This window comes from Quercus suber, unplaced genomic scaffold, assembly GCF_002906115.3.
Source record: "Quercus suber isolate HL8 unplaced genomic scaffold, Cork oak 2.0 scaffold_31, whole genome shotgun sequence".
Classification (NCBI taxonomy): Eukaryota; Viridiplantae; Streptophyta; class Magnoliopsida; order Fagales; family Fagaceae; genus Quercus; species Quercus suber.
The window spans coordinates 327,955-348,062 of record NW_027069496.1 but is presented as its reverse complement, the minus strand read 5'-3'; the positions used below and the strand labels follow the sequence as shown (position 1 = coordinate 348,062).

The window sequence follows — 20,108 nt, the reverse complement described above, 5'->3', positions numbered from 1 at the left end:
ATTATTATATTGTTACGTTAAAAGTATAAGTGATATTTGATTTTCAAAAAAAGTAAAAGTTGTATTTTTTTTTTTTCAGTTTTCAATGAATGTGTCTAAGGATTCAAATTTTAATTTCTCATTGTAACTATTAATTAAATAATTAAAAAAAAATCCATCAATCACATTAGTGACAATAGTAGTTTGTAAACTTATATAATAAAATTTATAATATTACTATAATTTGTGACAAAAAGATAAAATATAATTTAATAAAAAAAGCTAATTTTGTAATTATTTAAAAAAAAAAAAAAAACTGATACCATTTTAGCATTTTTCTTAATTTCTTTTGAGTTAGAAGATGAAATTTCGTTTGGCAAAAATCAAATTCCGTACTTCTTACGTCTGCTCTTCTATTTAACCCAAAATTTCCCGTCTTAGATGACCACCATTACCATCATCCCCAATCCTCTCTTTCTCTAGCTCATTCTCTCTTTGCTATGGAGTCAACTTCTTCTTTAGACACTACTTGGTGGGTGTTTACTCTCCCAGCTGTTCTGGAAACTCAAAACTTGTTTAATGGTTTTGTTTTGTTTTCAATCTTCATGTCGCTTTTATCAATTGGCTTTCTAACCTGGGCTTTCTCCACTGGAGGTCTAGCCTGGAAAAATGGAAGGAATCAATTGGGTTCAGTCCCGATTCCTGGACCTCGTGGCTTTCCTCTCTTTGGCAGTTTGTTCAGCTTAAGCCACGGCTTGGCTCATCGAACTCTTGCTCGCATGGCTTCAATCCATGGTGCCACTCAGCTCATGGCGTTCAGCTTAGGCTCAACCCCTGCCATCATCACCTCTGACCCCAAAACTGCTCGTGAAATCTTAACCTCTCCCCATTTTGCCAATCGTCCTATCAAGCAATCTGCTAAGACCCTAATGTTTAGCCGTGCCATTGGGTTTGCACCAAATGGAACATACTGGCGGCTCCTTAGGAGGGTTTCATCAAATCATCTATTTGCACCCAAACGCATTGCTGCCCACGAAGCCGGACGCCAGATGGACTGTGCCATCATGTTGGATGCCATTACCACCGAGCAATCACTTCATGGTGGTGTTGTCTTACGAAACCACCTCCAAGCTGCCGCGCTTAACAACATTATGGGGACCGTGTTTGGCAAAAGATACGATCTCACGTGCAACAGCGACGAGGCAAAAGAACTGAATGAGCTTGTTAGGGAAGGGTTTGAGCTCTTAGGTGCTTTCAACTGGTCCGATTATCTCCCATGGCTTAGCTACGTGTATGACCCTTTTTGTGTCAACCAACGTTGCTCAGAGCTTGTTCCTCGTGTCAGAAAGCTTGTTAAAAAAATAATAGATGAGCACCGGTACCGGCTTGGTGACTCGAGCAAGCTCTCTGACAATGCAGATTTTGTTGATGTTCTACTCTCTTTGGATGGGGATGAGAAGCTTGAAGAAGATGACATGGTCGCGGTCTTATGGGTTTGTATAAATTTCAATTAAATATTCTCTTTTTGAAGAATATTAAAATATTATAAATTTTATTATATAAACTTTATAACCTAAAATGAAAGTAGGAAGTAGAGACATTATATAAACCTTACCACCAATAATAAAAAGATACGTCAAATATTTATTTATGAGTTGTTGCCTTATTGCAGTGATACTAATCAAGCTTATTTTTGTGTCAATTTGTAAGTTTTTTTAATGGTAAAATTTATAGTAGTTTTAGTATTACAATCTATTATAATAATGTAGATTCTACTTAACTTAACTGGTACAGTTTACTATCATTAAAAGTAGAAGCTATAGGTTGAAATTCTTTTTCAAAAATAAAACCTATCATAATAATGTGTGAGATTTACTAATTTTAATAGTATAATAAATAAATATTAAATTACTTTTTTTTAATTACAAATACATCAATTTATAAAGTTTATATAATAAAATTCATATTTCTCAAAATAAAAATAAAAATCATAGTATTAAAAATAATACTTTTTGGTTTTATACGAGATTCAACAAGTTTTCATGTTTTTAATCTCATAGACATAGCGTGTGTTTTGTATTGTGTGTGCAGGAAATGATCTTCCGTGGTACTGACACAACCGCACTTTTAACCGAGTGGGTCATGGCCGAGTTAGTTTTAAACTATGAAGTGCAACACAAGCTTCACCACGAGCTTGACATTGTTGTGGGAAACAAAACTATCACGGATGCTGACGTAGCCAAATTACCCTACTTGCAAGCCATTGTGAAGGAAACCCTACGTGTTCACCCACCTGGGCCACTCCTATCGTGGGCCCGGCTGTCCACGTCGGATGTCCAGCTAAGCAACGGCATGGTGGTCCCGGCCAACACTACGGCCATGGTGAACATGTGGGCCATAACCCATGACCCAAAAGTGTGGGAGGAGCCTTTAGTGTTCAAGCCAGAGAGGTTCTTAGATGCTGACGTGGATGTTAGGGGAGGAGACCTTAGGCTTGCACCCTTTGGGGCTGGTCGTAGGGTTTGTCCAGGCAAGAACTTAGGCCTTGTGACTGTGACCCTTTGGGTTGCTAAATTGCTTCAACACTTTGAATGGGTTCAAGACATGGCTAACCCAGTTGACCTAACTGAGGTGTTGAAGCTCTCAGGTGAGATGAAGAGCCCTCTCTCTGTTGTGGCTGTTTCGAGGAATGGTGTTCCACCTATTTACGCTTAGGGTTTGTTAGAATAATACAAATCTTATCCCATTATGAGTGTTCTATTTTATAATCCACTAATTATCGTATGTCAAATTGATGGAGTATAAAATGGAACACTAAGAGTGAGATGCAAGATTTTTATTTAATTGTTACAATCTACTATTACTTGTTTTAAAATATTTTAGGGCAAAGTTGTTGACGTGTTGTGTGGTGTTTTGTGAAAAGTATCTAGGGAAGAATAAACTGGTGGATGATAGAGACGATTGCTTATTCACCTATAACATAAGAGTGTTTTAGAGATTATTCTCTGACATTCGAGCTACTGAATAAATTGTAGTTGTGTTGTTGTTGCTAATATAATAAATTGTATGTCTTACTTTCAGAAGTGTGTTTGTTTAATAATGCAATTATGAGACTGTAATAGATCTATTGAATAAATTTGGTGTACGCTTATACTTGAAAAGTATATTATTATATATTGTATGTGTATCTCTTGTATAGAATTCTGAATAAAAATTTTATATTCTATATTAAATGTTTCATTTTATGTTTTATCAAGTATAAATTGTCACATACAATTTTTTATTTTCTTATAAAATATTCAAAAGATTAAAAAAAAAATGACATACTACTATTGATAGAGCATAAAGTAAAATAACGAAAATGAAACATAATTTTTTTTATCTTGAATATGAAGTTGACTCAGTTATTAATTCTAATATAAAATTGATAGTGTTAATACAAGATATGACAAGGACGTATTTTCCGTTGAAAAAGAATAGCTGTCACAATAGTTTGTACATTAATCCCAAAAAGAAAGAAACAAAAAAACTGTATAATTAATATATAATAATTGTTCGTATCTGCAGAGTTACGTATAAGGTTGATTTGCTGCATATTTTTTTACATTTAGCCCTTCTCCCGTATGATATCAAAATTTGAATATTGACCAACGCAAAAACCTGGTGACCAAACGGATAATCATGGTGTCTCCAGATTAGATCAAAAATTAAACAAAATTCTTGCCCACTTCTGTCTAAACAAGAGGCATCAACGGAGACAAAGATATTCCTGTCTACATTTTATGGTTAAATTTTTTTATTTTATTTTATCATGTTGCATAAAATTTTAAATGGGTAATACTAAATATACAATTATTTTTGGTAATAACAGGACTTCGATACCTCTTGACACTTGTCAATCTATCAAAAATAAATAAATCTTGATACTTGACTTAACACCTCTCAATTTATTGAGTTACCAAAAAAAAAAAATTGACTAATACGTAATTTATGTTTCAGCCTAGGATGACTTGGTCTATGTTGGAACTCGTGCACTAAGATTCTAGAACATATAAATGAGATATTTTTTTGGCATCATCATAAATACAGCGAGACACATGCATACTAGGAGTTGCTGCAATGTTCTATGCATCTAGGGTTTTCTACCAAGCTATTACTAGTTCATCAAAATATGCCTTAAAGAACATTGCACATGCAAAAGCTACAACAAGGAAATAGTGCTTAACAATTTCAAAACAGGGACATTGTGTTAGATATTTTAAAAAATAAGTGCAAAAGCCCTTTTTCCCCGTGGATCTATATATTTTGAAATCTTAATTGAAGAAATTGGAAACTTGAAAGAGAAATTTTTTTTTTTTTTAATAATTTAAGAAGAGAACTTAGAGAATGGATAACCAAGTTCAAAAATACCAGATTTTGAGCATGGATATAGATCTCTCGGTTGATCATTGATAGTATATGCATCAGAAACATTGGGGTCTCCTCCGCTTTCAAGGAATTTCTTGTAAATCTCCATTATATCTTTCTTCCACCACTCTCCTGCATTTTCAACCAAACGTTTAATCATCGCCCAAGTTAATTTTATATTCTGTGCTACAAATCATGAATAAGTGGAAAGGGCAAGAGATTTTGAGTTTGCAAAACTTGTATACCCAATATGATGGGCACTTCAGCATGAGGCTGCTTGGGAAATGGATAACTAGTTCCCCTCTTGGGATGGATGATGATAGCCCCATGAACAATGGTCCTTGTCCAGTCACTATGAGCATGCCACCAAAGAGTTCCTTCTTCAAAGGAAAATATGATCTTTTGGCTAAACCTTTGTTTTGGTTGGATAGGACATCGTGTAATATATTCAATACCATCTAACCAAGGATATCTTGGTTGCTTCACTCCATGCCTATAACATTGGCATTATCATCACAATGATACAAATTTAATCTTAAATTGTTAAAAAATGATGAATTTAATTATTTAATGAATATTTTAATATTAGCAGTGGATAGTGATATTGTAATTGCCTTCGTTAAGAACATCAACCATGATAGTATCTCCTTTGTTAACGTGTAGAGTTGGTCCAGGAAATTGTCCGTTTACTGTCAAGATGTTTTTTGTGCTGCAAGGTCTTGTGTATGGAACATCTTTTACCTTTAATGAGAAGTTAGGCAAAACTGTACTTAGGTAAATAAATATACGGATGATACAAAACAGATTCATGCATGCTTGAACTGAAATGCAACATATTCTTTGAGTGACAAACTTAGGATTTAATTCAGATGGAGCTACATATTTAAAAGCAAACTTCACTTACGAAGTTAATATATAAAGATCTTTTGTTCTATTTTCATTCTCTACTAACTACAGTATACAGTATGTCTGATTTAATTACTGCAGAAGAAACCTGCTAGGATGCCTTTCATGCTTACCTAAGGATGTGCGCATGACCATTAGTGGCAATTAATTTTTCATCATGCTGCATATTTATTTTTTACAACAAATATTAATTAAACTTACGTAAGGAAAATACTAAAGCTACTACAACATAATTGTGGGGCCAGAAAATTGGGTAGCCTCGGCCCACTTCAACCCAGACCCAAATGGCCCACGCCGAGGACGCATGATGGGTCCGAGGATGACCCTATTCTCGGTCGTCCGAGACCTCAGTACGAAGAAGGGGCGAACCCTGGGCGAACTGTCACCTCGGCATTGAATACGCTCACCTAACCCTTCTGGCCGCATTAATGAGGATGTAACCCCTTGACAGGGCAACATCGATCAGGGTGAACCACTTGAGCACGGATATGACCTTTGATGGGATAGACGGTCAGGGGGAAGGCCAATAGATGACCAACAGGAGGAGGAAGAGAGGGATATATAAGAAATGTGAGCAAAATGTAAATGGGGGGGTTTTTTGGAGAGAGGGGGAAGGGAAAGCCTCCTCGGCCATGGTCCGAGGAGCATCCCCCAGTTGTAAATTGTTCTAAGTATTTTTCAAAGAAAGAAAGAAGTTCATGTTTCGTGAACGCCGGCCAGCGCCTAAACCTTCGATCCACTCTCTACAAATTCATTGTTCTGGGTTCGTTGGGCCTTTGACCCATATCTTTTGGGCTTGGGCAACAAAAACAGACCCTACAATTGGCGTCGTCTGTGGGGAGGATTAGTGCACCGGCCGACGCAACAGGCGATTGTTCAAAATAATCATTCTACGGAAGATCGGTGAGGATGCAAAAAAAAAAAAAAAAAAAAAAACCTACCAAACACTGCAGAAAGACAAAAGTTCGAATACCCCTTACTGGACTCGGGGAGGCACTGAATGAGCCACACCCTGTCGTCTCTCGTCTTCAGGTAATACGACTTGCCCTTAAGAAGCTGAAGGTTGTAACACCAGTTCACGTCGTGGGGGGTCAACCTCAGCCCCATCTTCTCGTTCAGGGCGTCCACACAGCCCAAAATCCTAAAGACGTTTATCCCACACTGGGTGAGGGCCAACCGGAAGTGCATGAGGTAATCCCTCATCACCGGCCCTATGGGGATCGTCATCCCCCTTCAAGGAAGGCGACTATGGGAATTACCACCTCGCCCTTCTGCCTGTGTATGCGCTACTCCCCGTCCTCACAATATCTCAGACCTACATTGCCAGGAATTCTGCGGTCGGTGATGAATTGCTCCATCGCCTCCGCGGTATCGACGTATTTCTTAAACCTACCCATCCCAATTGACGCCTAAAAGAACTAAGAAAGAACAGGCGAAGAAGAAAAAAGAGTAAAGAGAAAGAGAGGTCAAAGAGAGATAGAGCGACTTACTGGAAAGAGGAGGAGCTACTCGGACAGGCTTTTTGTGCTGAAGGTGTTAGTGAGAGTGTGGCCGAACTCAGGAGGGGCGCACGAATATTCTCGATTACAAATGAGGAACAGGAAGAAGCGGTTCGTATGGGTATTTATACCCCATATCGAGGAACCATGCGGGTTTTCCCGCCCATAAATGCAAGACGAATCTCCACCGTTGGATGGGTAACGCCTCATTAGACGTGGGAGCACAGAGCCGCCTGAATTTAATGATGGGCACGTTACGTGCTCCGAAACGTCAGTGACGTGCCTTTGGCAGGTAAACGGACCCCAGCACTGATGAGGGGTGGGGGGGGGGGGGGAGGGGNAAGTTCGAGACAGGAGATTCAATAGCAAAGAAAGGAAGCTTGATATTATTTCATAAAAAGAAAAGTACAAAATACAATCAGAGGCTCAGGCAGGCGTGTTTTAAAACCATTCCTACCAGCTAGTTCTACAATCAGAGGCCCAGGTGGACCCGTCCTAAAACTAGCTAGAGGAAAGTGTCAACCTGTGTTTTTATTGGCATCAAGAGAAGGGGAGAGCTTGACAATAAAAGCAGGGAAGGGGGGGGGGCTGGCTTGTTCCAAGACCACCAACAACTCCTTTCTCGGTGCGGCGGAGCTTGAACAAAGCGAGGAGCAGATGCAGGGGCACCGAGACACCTTCCCCCGTGATGTTCCCTTGATTCTCTCCACTCCTCACGAGCGTTGGCCGTTGGAGACGGCAACACTCGGGCACCAGCCATGACACAGGTTTGCGCGTTTCCTCCGTCGGGGGTGCGCTTTGGGGAGAGACGTTAGGTACTTCAGCGACGTCCCTCCTGGCCACCGCGTACGGCACTGTCAGTGTTACGCCCAGACTCTGTCGCGCCGGAAGCCCAGTGAGGGCTGCGGTCACAGCGGCTCTTGGCACGGATGTCCTCACACCCGCCCAAAGCCGCCCCATATCTACCAACTCCGGTCACAATTCGGCGGGTTATTAAAGGGGCTTGGGGGGCTGAAAAGGTGTGTTTTTGCTGTTTGCGTTGGGAAGTTCATGGAGTATGGATAAACCATCCCCCCGGAAAGCCTTATATAGAGGATGAAGGTTGGTGAGAATTAATCCACGCAGAATTCGAAAAGAGAGTTACCAGCAGGGCTAATAATGAAGCTACCAAATTCCAAGGGGACCGTAGACCGTTGGATTCATGTTAATTCACGAGGACATTAATGAAGGCGCGTCTCGCACACCGAAATGTCAAGCGTGGAACACGAACGGCCAAGGGACGCTTCGTAAATGAAAAAGATGGGGGCTCGAGCTGGAGGCGAGATCAACGCCACGTGTGAGATCATAGTCCGACCCACGGAGGAATCGCCTCCAATGAAGCGGTCCGAGGACAAACCCCTCCACACAGAGAAATGAAAGCGTTAGACAGAACCAAGGCACTGCATGGTCCTCGGACTCAGGCCTATGGGGAAACTAATCGCTCCTCCATGCCTGGGTACTAGACAGAACCAAGGTATTGCATGGTCTTCGGACTCAAACCTATGGGGAAACTAGATACTTACAGAGAAATGAAAGCGTTAGAAAGAAACAAGGCATTGCATGGTCCTCGGACTCAAGCCTATAGGGAAACTAACCGCTCCTCTATGCCTGGGTACTAAACAGAACCAAGGTATTGCATGGTCTTTGGACTCAAACCTATGGGGAAACTAGATACTTACAGAGAAATGAAAGCGTTAGACAGAACTAAGGCACTGCATGGTCCTCGGACTCAGGCCTATGGGGAAACTAATCGCTCCTCTATACCTGGGTACTAGACAGAACCAAGGTATTGCATAGTCTTCGGACTCAAACCTATGGGGAAACTAGATACTTACAGAGAAATGAAAGCGTTAGACAGAACCAAGGCACTGCATGGTCCTCGTACTCAGGCCTATGGGGAAACTAATCGCTCCTCTATACCTGGGTACTAGACAGAATCAAGGTATTGCATGGTCTTCGGACTCAAACCTATGGGGAAACTAGATACTTATAGAGAAATGAAAGCGTTAGACAGAACTAAGGCACTGCATGGTCCTCGGACTCAGGCCTATGGGGAAACTAATCGCTCCTCTATACTTGAGTACTAGATAGAACCAAGGTATTGCATGGTCTTCGGACTCAAACCTATGGGGAAACTAGATACTTACAGAGAAATGAAAGCGTTAGACAGAACCAAGGCATTGCATGGTTCTCGGACTCAAGCCTATGGGGAAACTAACCACTCCTCCATGCCTGGGTACTAGACAGAACCAAGGTATTGCATGGTCTTCGGACTCAAACTTATGGGAAAACTAGATACTTACAGAGAAATGAAAGCGTTAGACAGAACTAAGGCATTGCATGGTCCTCGGACTCAAGCCTATGGGGAAACTAACTGCTCTTCTATGCCTGGGTACTAGATAGAACCAAGGTATTGCATGGTCTTCGGACTTAAACCTATGGGGAAACTAGATACTTACAGAGAAATGAAAGCGTTAGACAGGACCAAGGCATTGCATGGTCCTCGGACCCAGGCCTATGGGAAAACTAATCGCTCCTCCATGCCTGGGTACTAGATAGAACCAAGGTATTGCATGGTCCTCGGACTCAAACCTATGGGGAAATTAGATGCTTATAGAGAAATGAAAGCGTTAGACAGAACCAAGACATTGCATGGTCCTCGGACTCAAGCCTATGGGGAAACTAACCGCTCCTCTATACCTGGGTACTAGACAGAACCAAGGTATTGCATGGTCTTTGGACTCAAACCTATGGGGAAACTAGATACTTACAGAGAAATGAAAGCGTTAGACAGAACCAAGGCATTGCATGGTCCTCGGACTCAAGCCTATGGGGAAACTAACCGCTCCTCTATACCTGGGTACTAGACAGAACCAATGTATTGCATGGTCCTCGGACTCAAACCTATGGGGAAACTAGATGCTTACAGAGAAATGAAAGCGTTAGACAGAACCAAGGCATTGCATGGTCCTCAGACCCAAGCCTATGGGGAAACTAACCACTCTTCTATGCCTGGGTACTAGACAGAACCAAGGTATTGCATGGTCTTCGGACTCAAACCTATGGGGAAACTAGATACTTACAGAGAAATGAAAGCGTTAGACAGGACCAAGGCATTGCATGGTCCTCGAACCCAGGCCTATGGGAAAACTAATCGCTCCTCCATGCCTGGGTACTAGACAGAACCAAGGTATTGCATGGTCCTCGGACTCAAACCTATAGGGAAACTAGATACTTACAGAGAAATGAAAGCGTTAGACAGAACCAAGGCATTGCATGGTCCTCGGACTCAAGCCTATGGGGAAACTAACCGCTCCTCTATACCTGGGTACTAGACAGAACCAAGGTATTGCATGGTCCTCGAACTCAAACCTATGGGGAAACTAGATACTTACAGAGAAATGAAAGCGTTAGACAGAACCAAGGCATTGTATGGTCCTCGGATTCAAGCCTATGGGGAAACTAACCGCTCCTCTATACCTGGGTACTAGACAGAACCAAGGTATTGCATGGTCCTCGGACTCAAACCTATGGGGAAACTAGATGCTTACAGAGAAATGAAAGCGTTAGACAGAACCAAGGTATCGCATGGTCCTCAGACCAAGCCTATGGGAAAACTAACCGCTCCTCTATACCTGGGTACTGGACAGAACCAAGGTATTGCATGGTCCTCGGACTCAAACCTATGGGAAAACTAGATACTTACAGAGAAATGAAAGCGTTAGACAGAACCAAGGCATTGCATGGTCCTCAGACTCAAGCCTGTGGGGAAACTAACCGCTCCTCTATACCTGGGTACTAGACAGAACCAAGGTATTGTATGGTCCTCGGACTCAAACCTATTGGGAAACTAGATGCTTACAGAGAAATGAAAGCGTTAGACAGAACCAAGGCATCGCATGGTCCTCGGACTTAAGCCTATGGGGAAACTAACTGCTCCTCTATACCTGGGTACTGGATAGAACCAAGGCACTGCATGGTCCTCGAACTCAGGCCTATGGGGAAACTAACCGCTCATTTAGACCAGGGTGCCGAACAGAACAGGGGCATCGCATGCCCTCGGACTCAGGCCTACAGGGAGACTAACTACAAAATATCCCAAGGCAGGAAAGGATCAAGCCCCACCTAGCCTTAAGACGCAAGAGAGCTGCCATGCATAAGTTCTCTCTCTTATCATCATTACTGGCGCAATTGGCCGACATACAATTCAAGCTAAAATCGTACAGATCAAGGAAAGAAGGAAAAGCAGGTAGTGTGTACACAAATAAGCAATTCAAATAAATATAAAGGGAAATTAATTCGCATTACAACAATGAGTTCGTAAAAATTTGCATGGCAAGAGCCACAGTACGTGGAGGAGAAACACAACAAAATAAAATGAAAGCGTGAAAGTAGGACGAGCGAGACGCCGGGAAGTCTACTCCTTTTGCTCAGGCTGGACAGGGGCAACCCCCGACCCCTCCGAGCCCTGGCCTGAGGGGACGGCCTGCGGGGGTGCGGCGAGAGCAGCTGCTTCCTCAGTGGTGGGGGTCGGATCATCGGAAGGGATCTCCACTACCTCTTGGGGCACCTCCTCACTCGAAGGCTCTCCCAGCTCAGCTGCCCGCACCTCTTCAACAATCTTCCAACCTTAGGGTCCTTAGGGGCGGCCTCGCGGATAGCAGGGGGGTAATACACGTTCTCTGCCTTCCACAGGTCGGATGTGGCCTCTACCCCAGCTTGTTTGAGGGCCTCAGCCCAGACCTGGGAACAATATCGTCTACACACCCCCGGGACTTGAGCCTTGTAGGCGGCCTCTACCGCAGCCATCCCATCAGCATAAGCTGTGGTCTCAGCCTCTTCCTTGGCGTGCTCGGCCATCTCCTGCCATGGTCAGCCTCGTCCTTAGCCCGCGGAGCCTGGTCTCTGGCCCATTTGCCTCCCTTTGGGCCCCATCGGCTTTGTCACCTTAGTCTGCAGATCAGCGATCAGATCCCTCGCGATCTACAATTGGTCCTGCGCCTCGCCCAGGCGCCTCGTTTGCTCATTGGCCTGGTTCTGGGCACCTTCAAGACCGGACAGGGCATTGTCCCGCTCCCTGGTCACTGCCTTCAAATCCTCTCGGGCCTTGGCGAGGTCAGCCTCGGAATTCTTCAGAGTCCGGGTAGCTTGAAAGCGCCAGTCGCGCTCCCGTTTGAGGGTCTCCTTCTGGTCATTTGCCGCCCGTTCCAACATAAAGATAACCTGGACAGCCTGCCAGAACAACCAATGTGCTATAAGCCCAATAAAAGAAAAGAGTGGAGAAGAGTCAAGGTTATAGCCCTTACCATCCCACATATCGCTAAGGCTGAGGAAGACCTGCTCGCTCGTCAAAGTGTTAAGCTCAGCCATGTCCGCCGGAGCAGCAGGCTCCTTTCCAGCGCGTCGGCCACGCGCGCACCTTCGCCCTTATTGAAGTCCCTGAGGGAGGCGGTATCCCTCAAGGGTTCCCCACGGAGCATCGGGGCTGGGAGCTAGGCCTCGGCCTCAGAAGAGGTGGTGTCGACAACTTGCCTCTCCTGACTCCTGTCGCCTATTTTAAGCTGCTTGGACGGCCGCAGAGTAGTGTCCTCCTCCTGCGAGGACACCGTCTTATCCTCCACATGCCTTTTACCCTTATCCTTCTTCTTCTTGGGGCCAGCAGGCACGGACCCAGAGGGCGAGCGCGTCTGAGAAGGAGAATGAGGGAGTTTCTACCGAGCGGAAGTTGACCTAGCCTTTGGAGGTGGAGTGGAAGTTTCTGTTGGGGCTCCCCCGGCCGGCCCTCAATCAGGTCCAGCAAGTTGATGGTGGGCTTCTTTTTGTACCCCATTATCGGCCGGGAGGAGCTTCTGAAGCAAGGAGGTTTGCTTCGGTCAAATTGGGATCACCCAAGTCTCCGGGAGGGTCCTCGGACTGATCAAGTTGGGTGAAAACGTCAAACGCGTCCCCTTCCTTCTCTGGAGCTTCCTTGGTTGCCTCAGCGAACGGTTGGGAAGAGGAGGGGACGGCTAATGTGACGGCCTCCTGGTCGGGGCTCCTCGGGGAATGAAAATCCGTCCTCGGTCACAGTAATCCTCTGAAGCCGAGGATCGTTGGCGAGGATAACGTGCTTCGGAACCGGGAACGATTTCTGGGCAGGTTTATAACCCAAAATTATGTGGGCGGCCCTAACTTGATTGTCGTCCTCGTTTATATACACCAGCGCCCTCAGCACTTTCTACAAATCTTCCCGGTTGACCAGATGGAAGTGACGCTGAAAGGCGTGCGGGTCTGCAAATGGAAAGTACCATCGCGTTAGTAAAAAAAAAAGGGAAGAAAAAAGATGAGAACTTAAACCATTTCTGTCTCCCGCTACCTCACCTGGTATTCCCTCTGTTGTTGAGCAGTGAAGGCCATCGTGCCACTCCCCTGAGGGGGGGGGGGGGTAAGGCCGAGGATGTCAAAATCCTTCTCCCCGCCCGAGGATGCGTGCAGCTAGATTTTGAGGGGCTATTGTGGGGCCAGAAAATCGGGTAGCCTCGGCCCACTTCAACCCAGACCCAAATGGCCCACGCTGAGGACGCATGATGGGTCCGAGGATGACCCTATCCTCGGTCGTCCGAGACCTCAGTATGAAGAAGGGGCGAACCCTGGGCGAACTGTCACCTCGGCATTGAATACGCTCACCTAACCCTTCTGGCCGCATTAATGAGGATGTAACCCCTTGACAGGGCAACATCGATCAGGGTGAACCACTTGAGCAAGGATATGACCTTTGATGGGATAGACGGTCAGGGAGAAGGCCAATAGATGACCAACAGGAGGAAGAAGAGAGGGATATATAAGAAATGTGAGCAAAATGTAAATGGGGGGGGTTTTTGGAGAGAGGGGGAAGGGAAAGCCTCCTCGGCCATGGTCCGAGGAGCATCCCCCAGTTGTAAATTGTTCTAAGTATTTTTCAAAGAAAGAAAGGAGTTCATGTTTCGTGAACGCCGGCCAGCGCCTAAACCTTCGATCCACTCTGTACAAATTCATTGTTCTGGGTTCGTTGGGCCTTTGACCCATATCTTTTGGGCTTGGGCAACAAAAACAGACCCTACAATAATCTTGGTAAATTTTTGAATATTATTTTGTAAAAGTTATATTGTAAAATTTGCAATATTTATAGCATCACTCTTCACATAATCAATACTTCAAAGAAAAATTATGTGAATTTTTTGCATGTTGCTTAATAGATTCATGCGGTAATTTATCAGGATAAATTTTTGGGGGCAAAAGTATGAAAAAAAATTGCCATTTTAGAATGAGAATTAAAAAAAAAAAAAATCCATTATATAAAAAAAAATCCATACTAAATGAATACATCCAAAATAAAATTACTACTATTTAGTATTAATAAAATATAAAATAATAATTTTTTAATAGATTTCAACTTATCATTAGCAAGCTGTAACTTGAAATTTTCTTTAAATCACAAAAATAATACATCATTGATTCTACTATTAAATTTCCTAACCTAGTTCTCTTCAACAAAAAAAAAAAGAAAAAAAGAAAAAAAAATGTCCATATCTTATTTAATTAGAACCTAATTCTGAACCCCAAATAAATAAATAAATACACAAAAATTAGAAAAAGCAGCTTTGAGGGGGAAAAAGTGATTAATTAGTTACTATAACAATGAGAGAAAAATATAAATTTGAAAAAGAAAATGCAAAATCAATATAATTTGACAAATAGTGCTTCTAATTCGATTTTTTTAAAACTACTTGGTAATATGTTATACTCACCAAATACTACAAAAAAAAGAAAAAAAAAGGATTTTCATAATATATATCCCTACTATCTTAACTATATTGGTATCCAAACATGAGGAAAAAATTAGTCTACATTATTATTATTATTGTTATTATTATTTTTTCTATTTAAAATTTTATCTGCTGAAAAGTAAAAGAAGTAAATTAACCAGGAAAAAAAATGGAAAGAAAGAATATATTTTACAATTCCAATATTTAAGAATTTGGTAGCTAGTCACGAAAACACAATTATTAATAAGACTGATCCAAAATTTTCCTTTTGAGAGAGAGAGAGAGAGAGAGAGAGAGTATGACCAAACTAATATTTTGGACAGTATTAAGAACATCGAGATATCGGAGATCTATGCATGAATTGACAATACTTCTTGAGGTGCTTGATGCCTCCAGAAGTATGTGATAGTACAACTTACATTTAAATGTAGTAACTTTTTTTTTTTATTTTAATGGGTCATTAATGTAAGTCAACTGGTTATTTCCATTTATTAGATGTCTTTGGGCCATCTTGATTTTTGAAAAATAATTAGGTATAACCTTAGAAAATATAACTTCAAATTTCATCAATATATATTTAATATAAAAAATTAACTATATATTCAAAAAAAAAAAAAAAATGGGGGTGTAGGGGGGCTTAGGCGGTGGAGGGTAAAAGAAAAACATGTAAGGTGTAGACTTTTTAAAAAAAATAAATTTTAGAGATGAAAGGTGGAAACATGTAAGGTGTAAAATACAAAAATATAGTATGTACTTACAACAAAGTCATAGAAATGGGCTTCGCCTTCGACCATGCAAAGACTCTGTGCAACAAGAAACAGAAAGCACAGAACTTGTGATTTTTTGTTTTTTAAACACATGTTTCACTCTCTTCAGAACGACACTGTTTTCTTTGTTGAAATTTACGTTGTATGTGAGCTTTATATATATATATATATATATCTACACAAACAAGTCTAACGGAAAAGTGTTGGAAAAATGTAAACATGGTCTGTTAGTGAACTTATATAATTGCAAAAGTTTCACGTCCAATCATATGTAAAATACTAAAATATGATTCTGCTTTCTAACTCGCGGATGTCAAAATTAGAATTTTACATTATTTAAGGTAGATGAGATCATGAATCATAAAATTCTACATTATTTGAGAAAAAATACACATTGATATATTAAATAATCATATAAATTATATATTTATTCATAAAAAATCAAAAATTTGCATCCATTTGATGTAATTATCATACATCACTACATAAATTTGTAAGCATCATTTAATAAAGAGGACAAAAACCTCAAAACGTGACACTCTATTGAGATGTTATTTTTTATTTTGGTCTAACTGGCACTTTATCTCTCTACATTAGAATAACAAATCTTGGTCTATTGAGATGTATTATTTTCATTTGGGTCCAATTGAGTTTTTTGTCAAGTTAAAGAAGATTACAAGAAAATAGAATCGTTTAAGATTGTTAGAATCGTACGATCCTATTGATCTGAATGATTTTAAAGATTCTTGAAAGATCTAGATCATTTTAGGCAATGTGCAGGTGGAATCGTAAAATCGTAGAATTGTAATATTCAAATCAAAATTTTGACAACCATAGTCTAACTTAAATTGTCAAGGCATGAAATTGGAACCTTTTTTTTCTTTTTCTTTTTTCTTTGGACTAAAATGGCACGTGATTCTACCTACCAATTTAATGAAAAACGGCATGTATTTTACTTTGAAACTGTCTAAAGTCTAAACCCTCTTCATGCGGTTATATTGGAATTTTTGTATTGTACCTAACAATCTAAAAACTACACACAAGGGTGAAGTTACAATTTCAATTAAATAATTTCAACGGGGCAAGAGTAAAAGTAAAATTAATCTAAATATTATTAACACATAATAAAGTCTTTAATGGTTGAATAAGAGATCTGGAGTTCAATCTCCGTCTACACCAAAAATCAATTGATGTCTTGGTCTGATAATAAAGAGCTATCATCAGAAGTGGACACTATAAGTTAAAGATCTCACTCTCTCTCTCAAAAAAAAAAAGTTATTCAAAATATTGTTGTAATTTAGTGAAGCCACTTTATGCAACTATAGTTTAGGAAAAATTACTGCAATTTAGTGAAGCCACTTGATGCAATTTGTTATTTTATCTAAAGATGTATGCTACATATTTTGTTAAAATGTTTATTGTTACTTTAGCTAAATAAATTGATAAGAATAAATAGGTTGTTGTCTCTATCTAAAAAAACCTTTTTATCCAAAATATTACTATAATTTGGTGAAGCTAATTGGTACAACCACAACTTTAAAAATAAAATTGCTTTTAAAATATAAAAATAGATAAACATTGATAAAATCTCAACACTCAATAAGTAATAGTTACTGCAATTTAGTGAAAACCTTAAATCAGATTGTACTACAACACATGAAAGACATGTTTTGAACAAGATTTTTTGTAGTGATAGTCAATTGAAAAAATTAAAATACTTACAAACTAAATACATAGAATAACCAAAACCTAAAACAAACAAAATAATTCAAAAGTTGAGAATTAAAAAATAAAAAAAGTTGCCTAAGAGAATTGCCAGATATGCAAATTTTACCTACCGTACCTACACTCTTGGATTAATATACACACAAGTAGTAAACTGATTATAGTTAAAGGGAAATAGCGTTAGCGGAGATTTCCAGAGATTGTTATCTCTGTTAGAGGCATAAGATGATTGATACTCTGTTTTATGGTCTCTGTTAGGGTTTAGGGTTTACGTAGACCTCCTTTCATCTTTTGACATAATATCCATACATCGAAATTTAGAAACAAACAACAATAGCTAAGATGAATTTATTTAATAAAAAAAATATATCATATACAAATACAAATGTGTAAGTTGCAACTTGAAAAAAAAAAAAAAAAAAAACGTAGGGTGCAAGAGAGATTTCAATTGAAAGATTATTGGTGAATATATATAAATTTTGAAATTTTGATAATAAATTTTTTTTGGAGTAGGATTTCAATTTCTGAAACTTAGATGATAAAGTTTTAGTTAAATTAAATTATAATAAAATCTTATCCCTTGATTTGAGGAAACATATCCTAACCATTAATAAAATATTTTTTTTTAAATAATTAAAAAAAACATAAGATGCAACTTGAGGGAAAAAAAGCATGGTGGGTTGTTTGGGATTCCGGATTTTAGTTTAGAATTTATTTATTTTACTGGTTTCTATAGAAAGAAGTTCAAAAAAAATTATTATAGACTTTTAGTTTAAATAGAATTTAAATTTGAAAAATTTAAATGATAAAATTTTACATAAATTAAACTATTGTTAATTTTATCTCTTAATTTGAAGAAATATATCCTAACAATTAATAAAATATTAATTTAATAATTAATAGTGTAGTTGTTTATTNGAGTAGCCCCTAAATAGTTTATAATGTAACATTTAAGGAGTGAATAGTGGAAAAGCTCGCAAGATCCAGAATGTTAAGGAGGAAAAAGGAAAAAAGAAAAAAAAGCATTATTGGTTTCTAAAAGGACCCAAAAAACAAAAATGAGAAGTTAGTCTAACTTTAATGCCTTGGCCAATAGGCTTTTTGTTCGTATCGGTATTATCTGATTTTATTCATATGGTGACACATGATTAGAATACCTTCCTCTATTTATTATATCAACTTAATTATTAAAAAAGACTTTAATTCCTTCATGTAGGTTTACTCTTAATATATATATATATATATATGTATATATATAAGTGTACCACAGATCATGGAGGGTAAAAGAAAAACATGTAAGGTGTAGACTTTTTAAAAAAAATAAATTTTAGAGATGAAAGGTGGAAACATGTAAGGTGTAAAATACAAAAATATAGTATGTACTTACAACAAAGTCATAGAAATGGGCTTCGCCTTCGACCATGCAAAGACTCTGTGCAACAAGAAACAGAAAGCACAGAACTTGTGATTTTTTGTTTTTTAAACACATGTTTCACTCTCTTCAGAACGACACTGTTTTCTTTGTTGAAATTTACGTTGTATGTGAGCTTTATATATATATATATATATATCTACACAAACAAGTCTAACGGAAAAGTGTTGGAAAAATGTAAACATGGTCTGTTAGTGAACTTATATAATTGCAAAAGTTTCACGTCCAATCATATGTAAAATACTAAAATATGATTCTGCTTTCTAACTCGCGGATGTCAAAATTAGAATTTTACATTATTTAAGGTAGATGAGATCATGAATCATAAAATTCTACATTATTTGAGAAAAAATACACATTGATATATTAAATAATCATATAAATTATATATTTATTCATAAAAAATCAAAAATTTGCATCCATTTGATGTAATTATCATACATCACTACATAAATTTGTAAGCATCATTTAATAAAGAGGACAAAAACCTCAAAACGTGACACTCTATTGAGATGTTATTTTTTATTTTGGTCTAACTGGCACTTTATCTCTCTACATTAGAATAACAAATCTTGGTCTATTGAGATGTATTATTTTCATTTGGGTCCAATTGAGTTTTTTGTCAAGTTAAAGAAGATTACAAGAAAATAGAATCGTTTAAGATTGTTAGAATCGTACGATCCTATTGATCTGAATGATTTTAAAGATTCTTGAAAGATCTAGATCATTTTAGGCAATGTGCAGGTGGAATCGTAAAATCGTAGAATTGTAATATTCAAATCAAAATTTTGACAACCATAGTCTAACTTAAATTGTCAAGGCATGAAATTGGAACCTTTTTTTTCTTTTTCTTTTTTCTTTGGACTAAAATGGCACGTGATTCTACCTACCAATTTAATGAAAAACGGCATGTATTTTACTTTGAAACTGTCTAAAGTCTAAACCCTCTTCATGCGGTTATATTGGAATTTTTGTATTGTACCTAACAATCTAAAAACTACACACAAGGGTGAAGTTACAATTTCAATTAAATAATTTCAACGGGGCAAGAGTAAAAGTAAAATTAATCTAAATATTATTAACACATAATAAAGTCTTTAATGGTTGAATAAGAGATCTGGAGTTCAATCTCCGTCTACACCAAAAATCAATTGATGTCTTGGTCTGATAATAAAGAGCTATCATCAGAAGTGGACACTATAAGTTAAAGATCTCACTCTCTCTCTCAAAAAAAAAAAGTTATTCAAAATATTGTTGTAATTTAGTGAAGCCACTTTATGCAACTATAGTTTAGGAAAAATTACTGCAATTTAGTGAAGCCACTTGATGCAATTTGTTATTTTATCTAAAGATGTATGCTACATATTTTGTTAAAATGTTTATTGTTACTTTAGCTAAATAAATTGATAAGAATAAATAGGTTGTTGTCTCTATCTAAAAAAACCTTTTTATCCAAAATATTACTATAATTTGGTGAAGCTAATTGGTACAACCACAACTTTAAAAATAAAATTGCTTTTAAAATATAAAAATAGATAAACATTGATAAAATCTCAACACTCAATAAGTA

At 38.8% G+C, this 20,108-nt stretch overlaps 1 protein-coding gene across 1 annotated transcript; it reads left to right on the top strand.

The window, feature by feature from the left end:
* The first annotated feature begins 435 nt into the window (after window positions 1-435).
* Window positions 436-3,148, top strand: LOC112034410 (cytochrome P450 78A7). The gene is made up of 2 exons (XM_024067245.2): window positions 436-1,472; window positions 2,071-3,148. The coding sequence occupies exons 1-2, from the start codon at window positions 480-482 to the stop codon at window positions 2,692-2,694; spliced, it is 1,617 nt and encodes a 538-aa protein (XP_023923013.1). The 5' UTR covers window positions 436-479; the 3' UTR covers window positions 2,695-3,148.
* The last annotated feature ends 16,960 nt before the right edge of the window (window positions 3,149-20,108 follow it).

Coding starts and splice junctions, on each gene's coding strand:
- LOC112034410 (XM_024067245.2), top strand. CDS start 480: ATGGAGTCAACTTCTTCTTTAGACACTACTTGGTGGGTGTTTACTCTC. Junction 1,473..2,070: donor ACATGGTCGCGGTCTTATGG/GTTTGTATAAAT, acceptor TTGTGTGTGCAG/GAAATGATCTTCCGTGGTAC.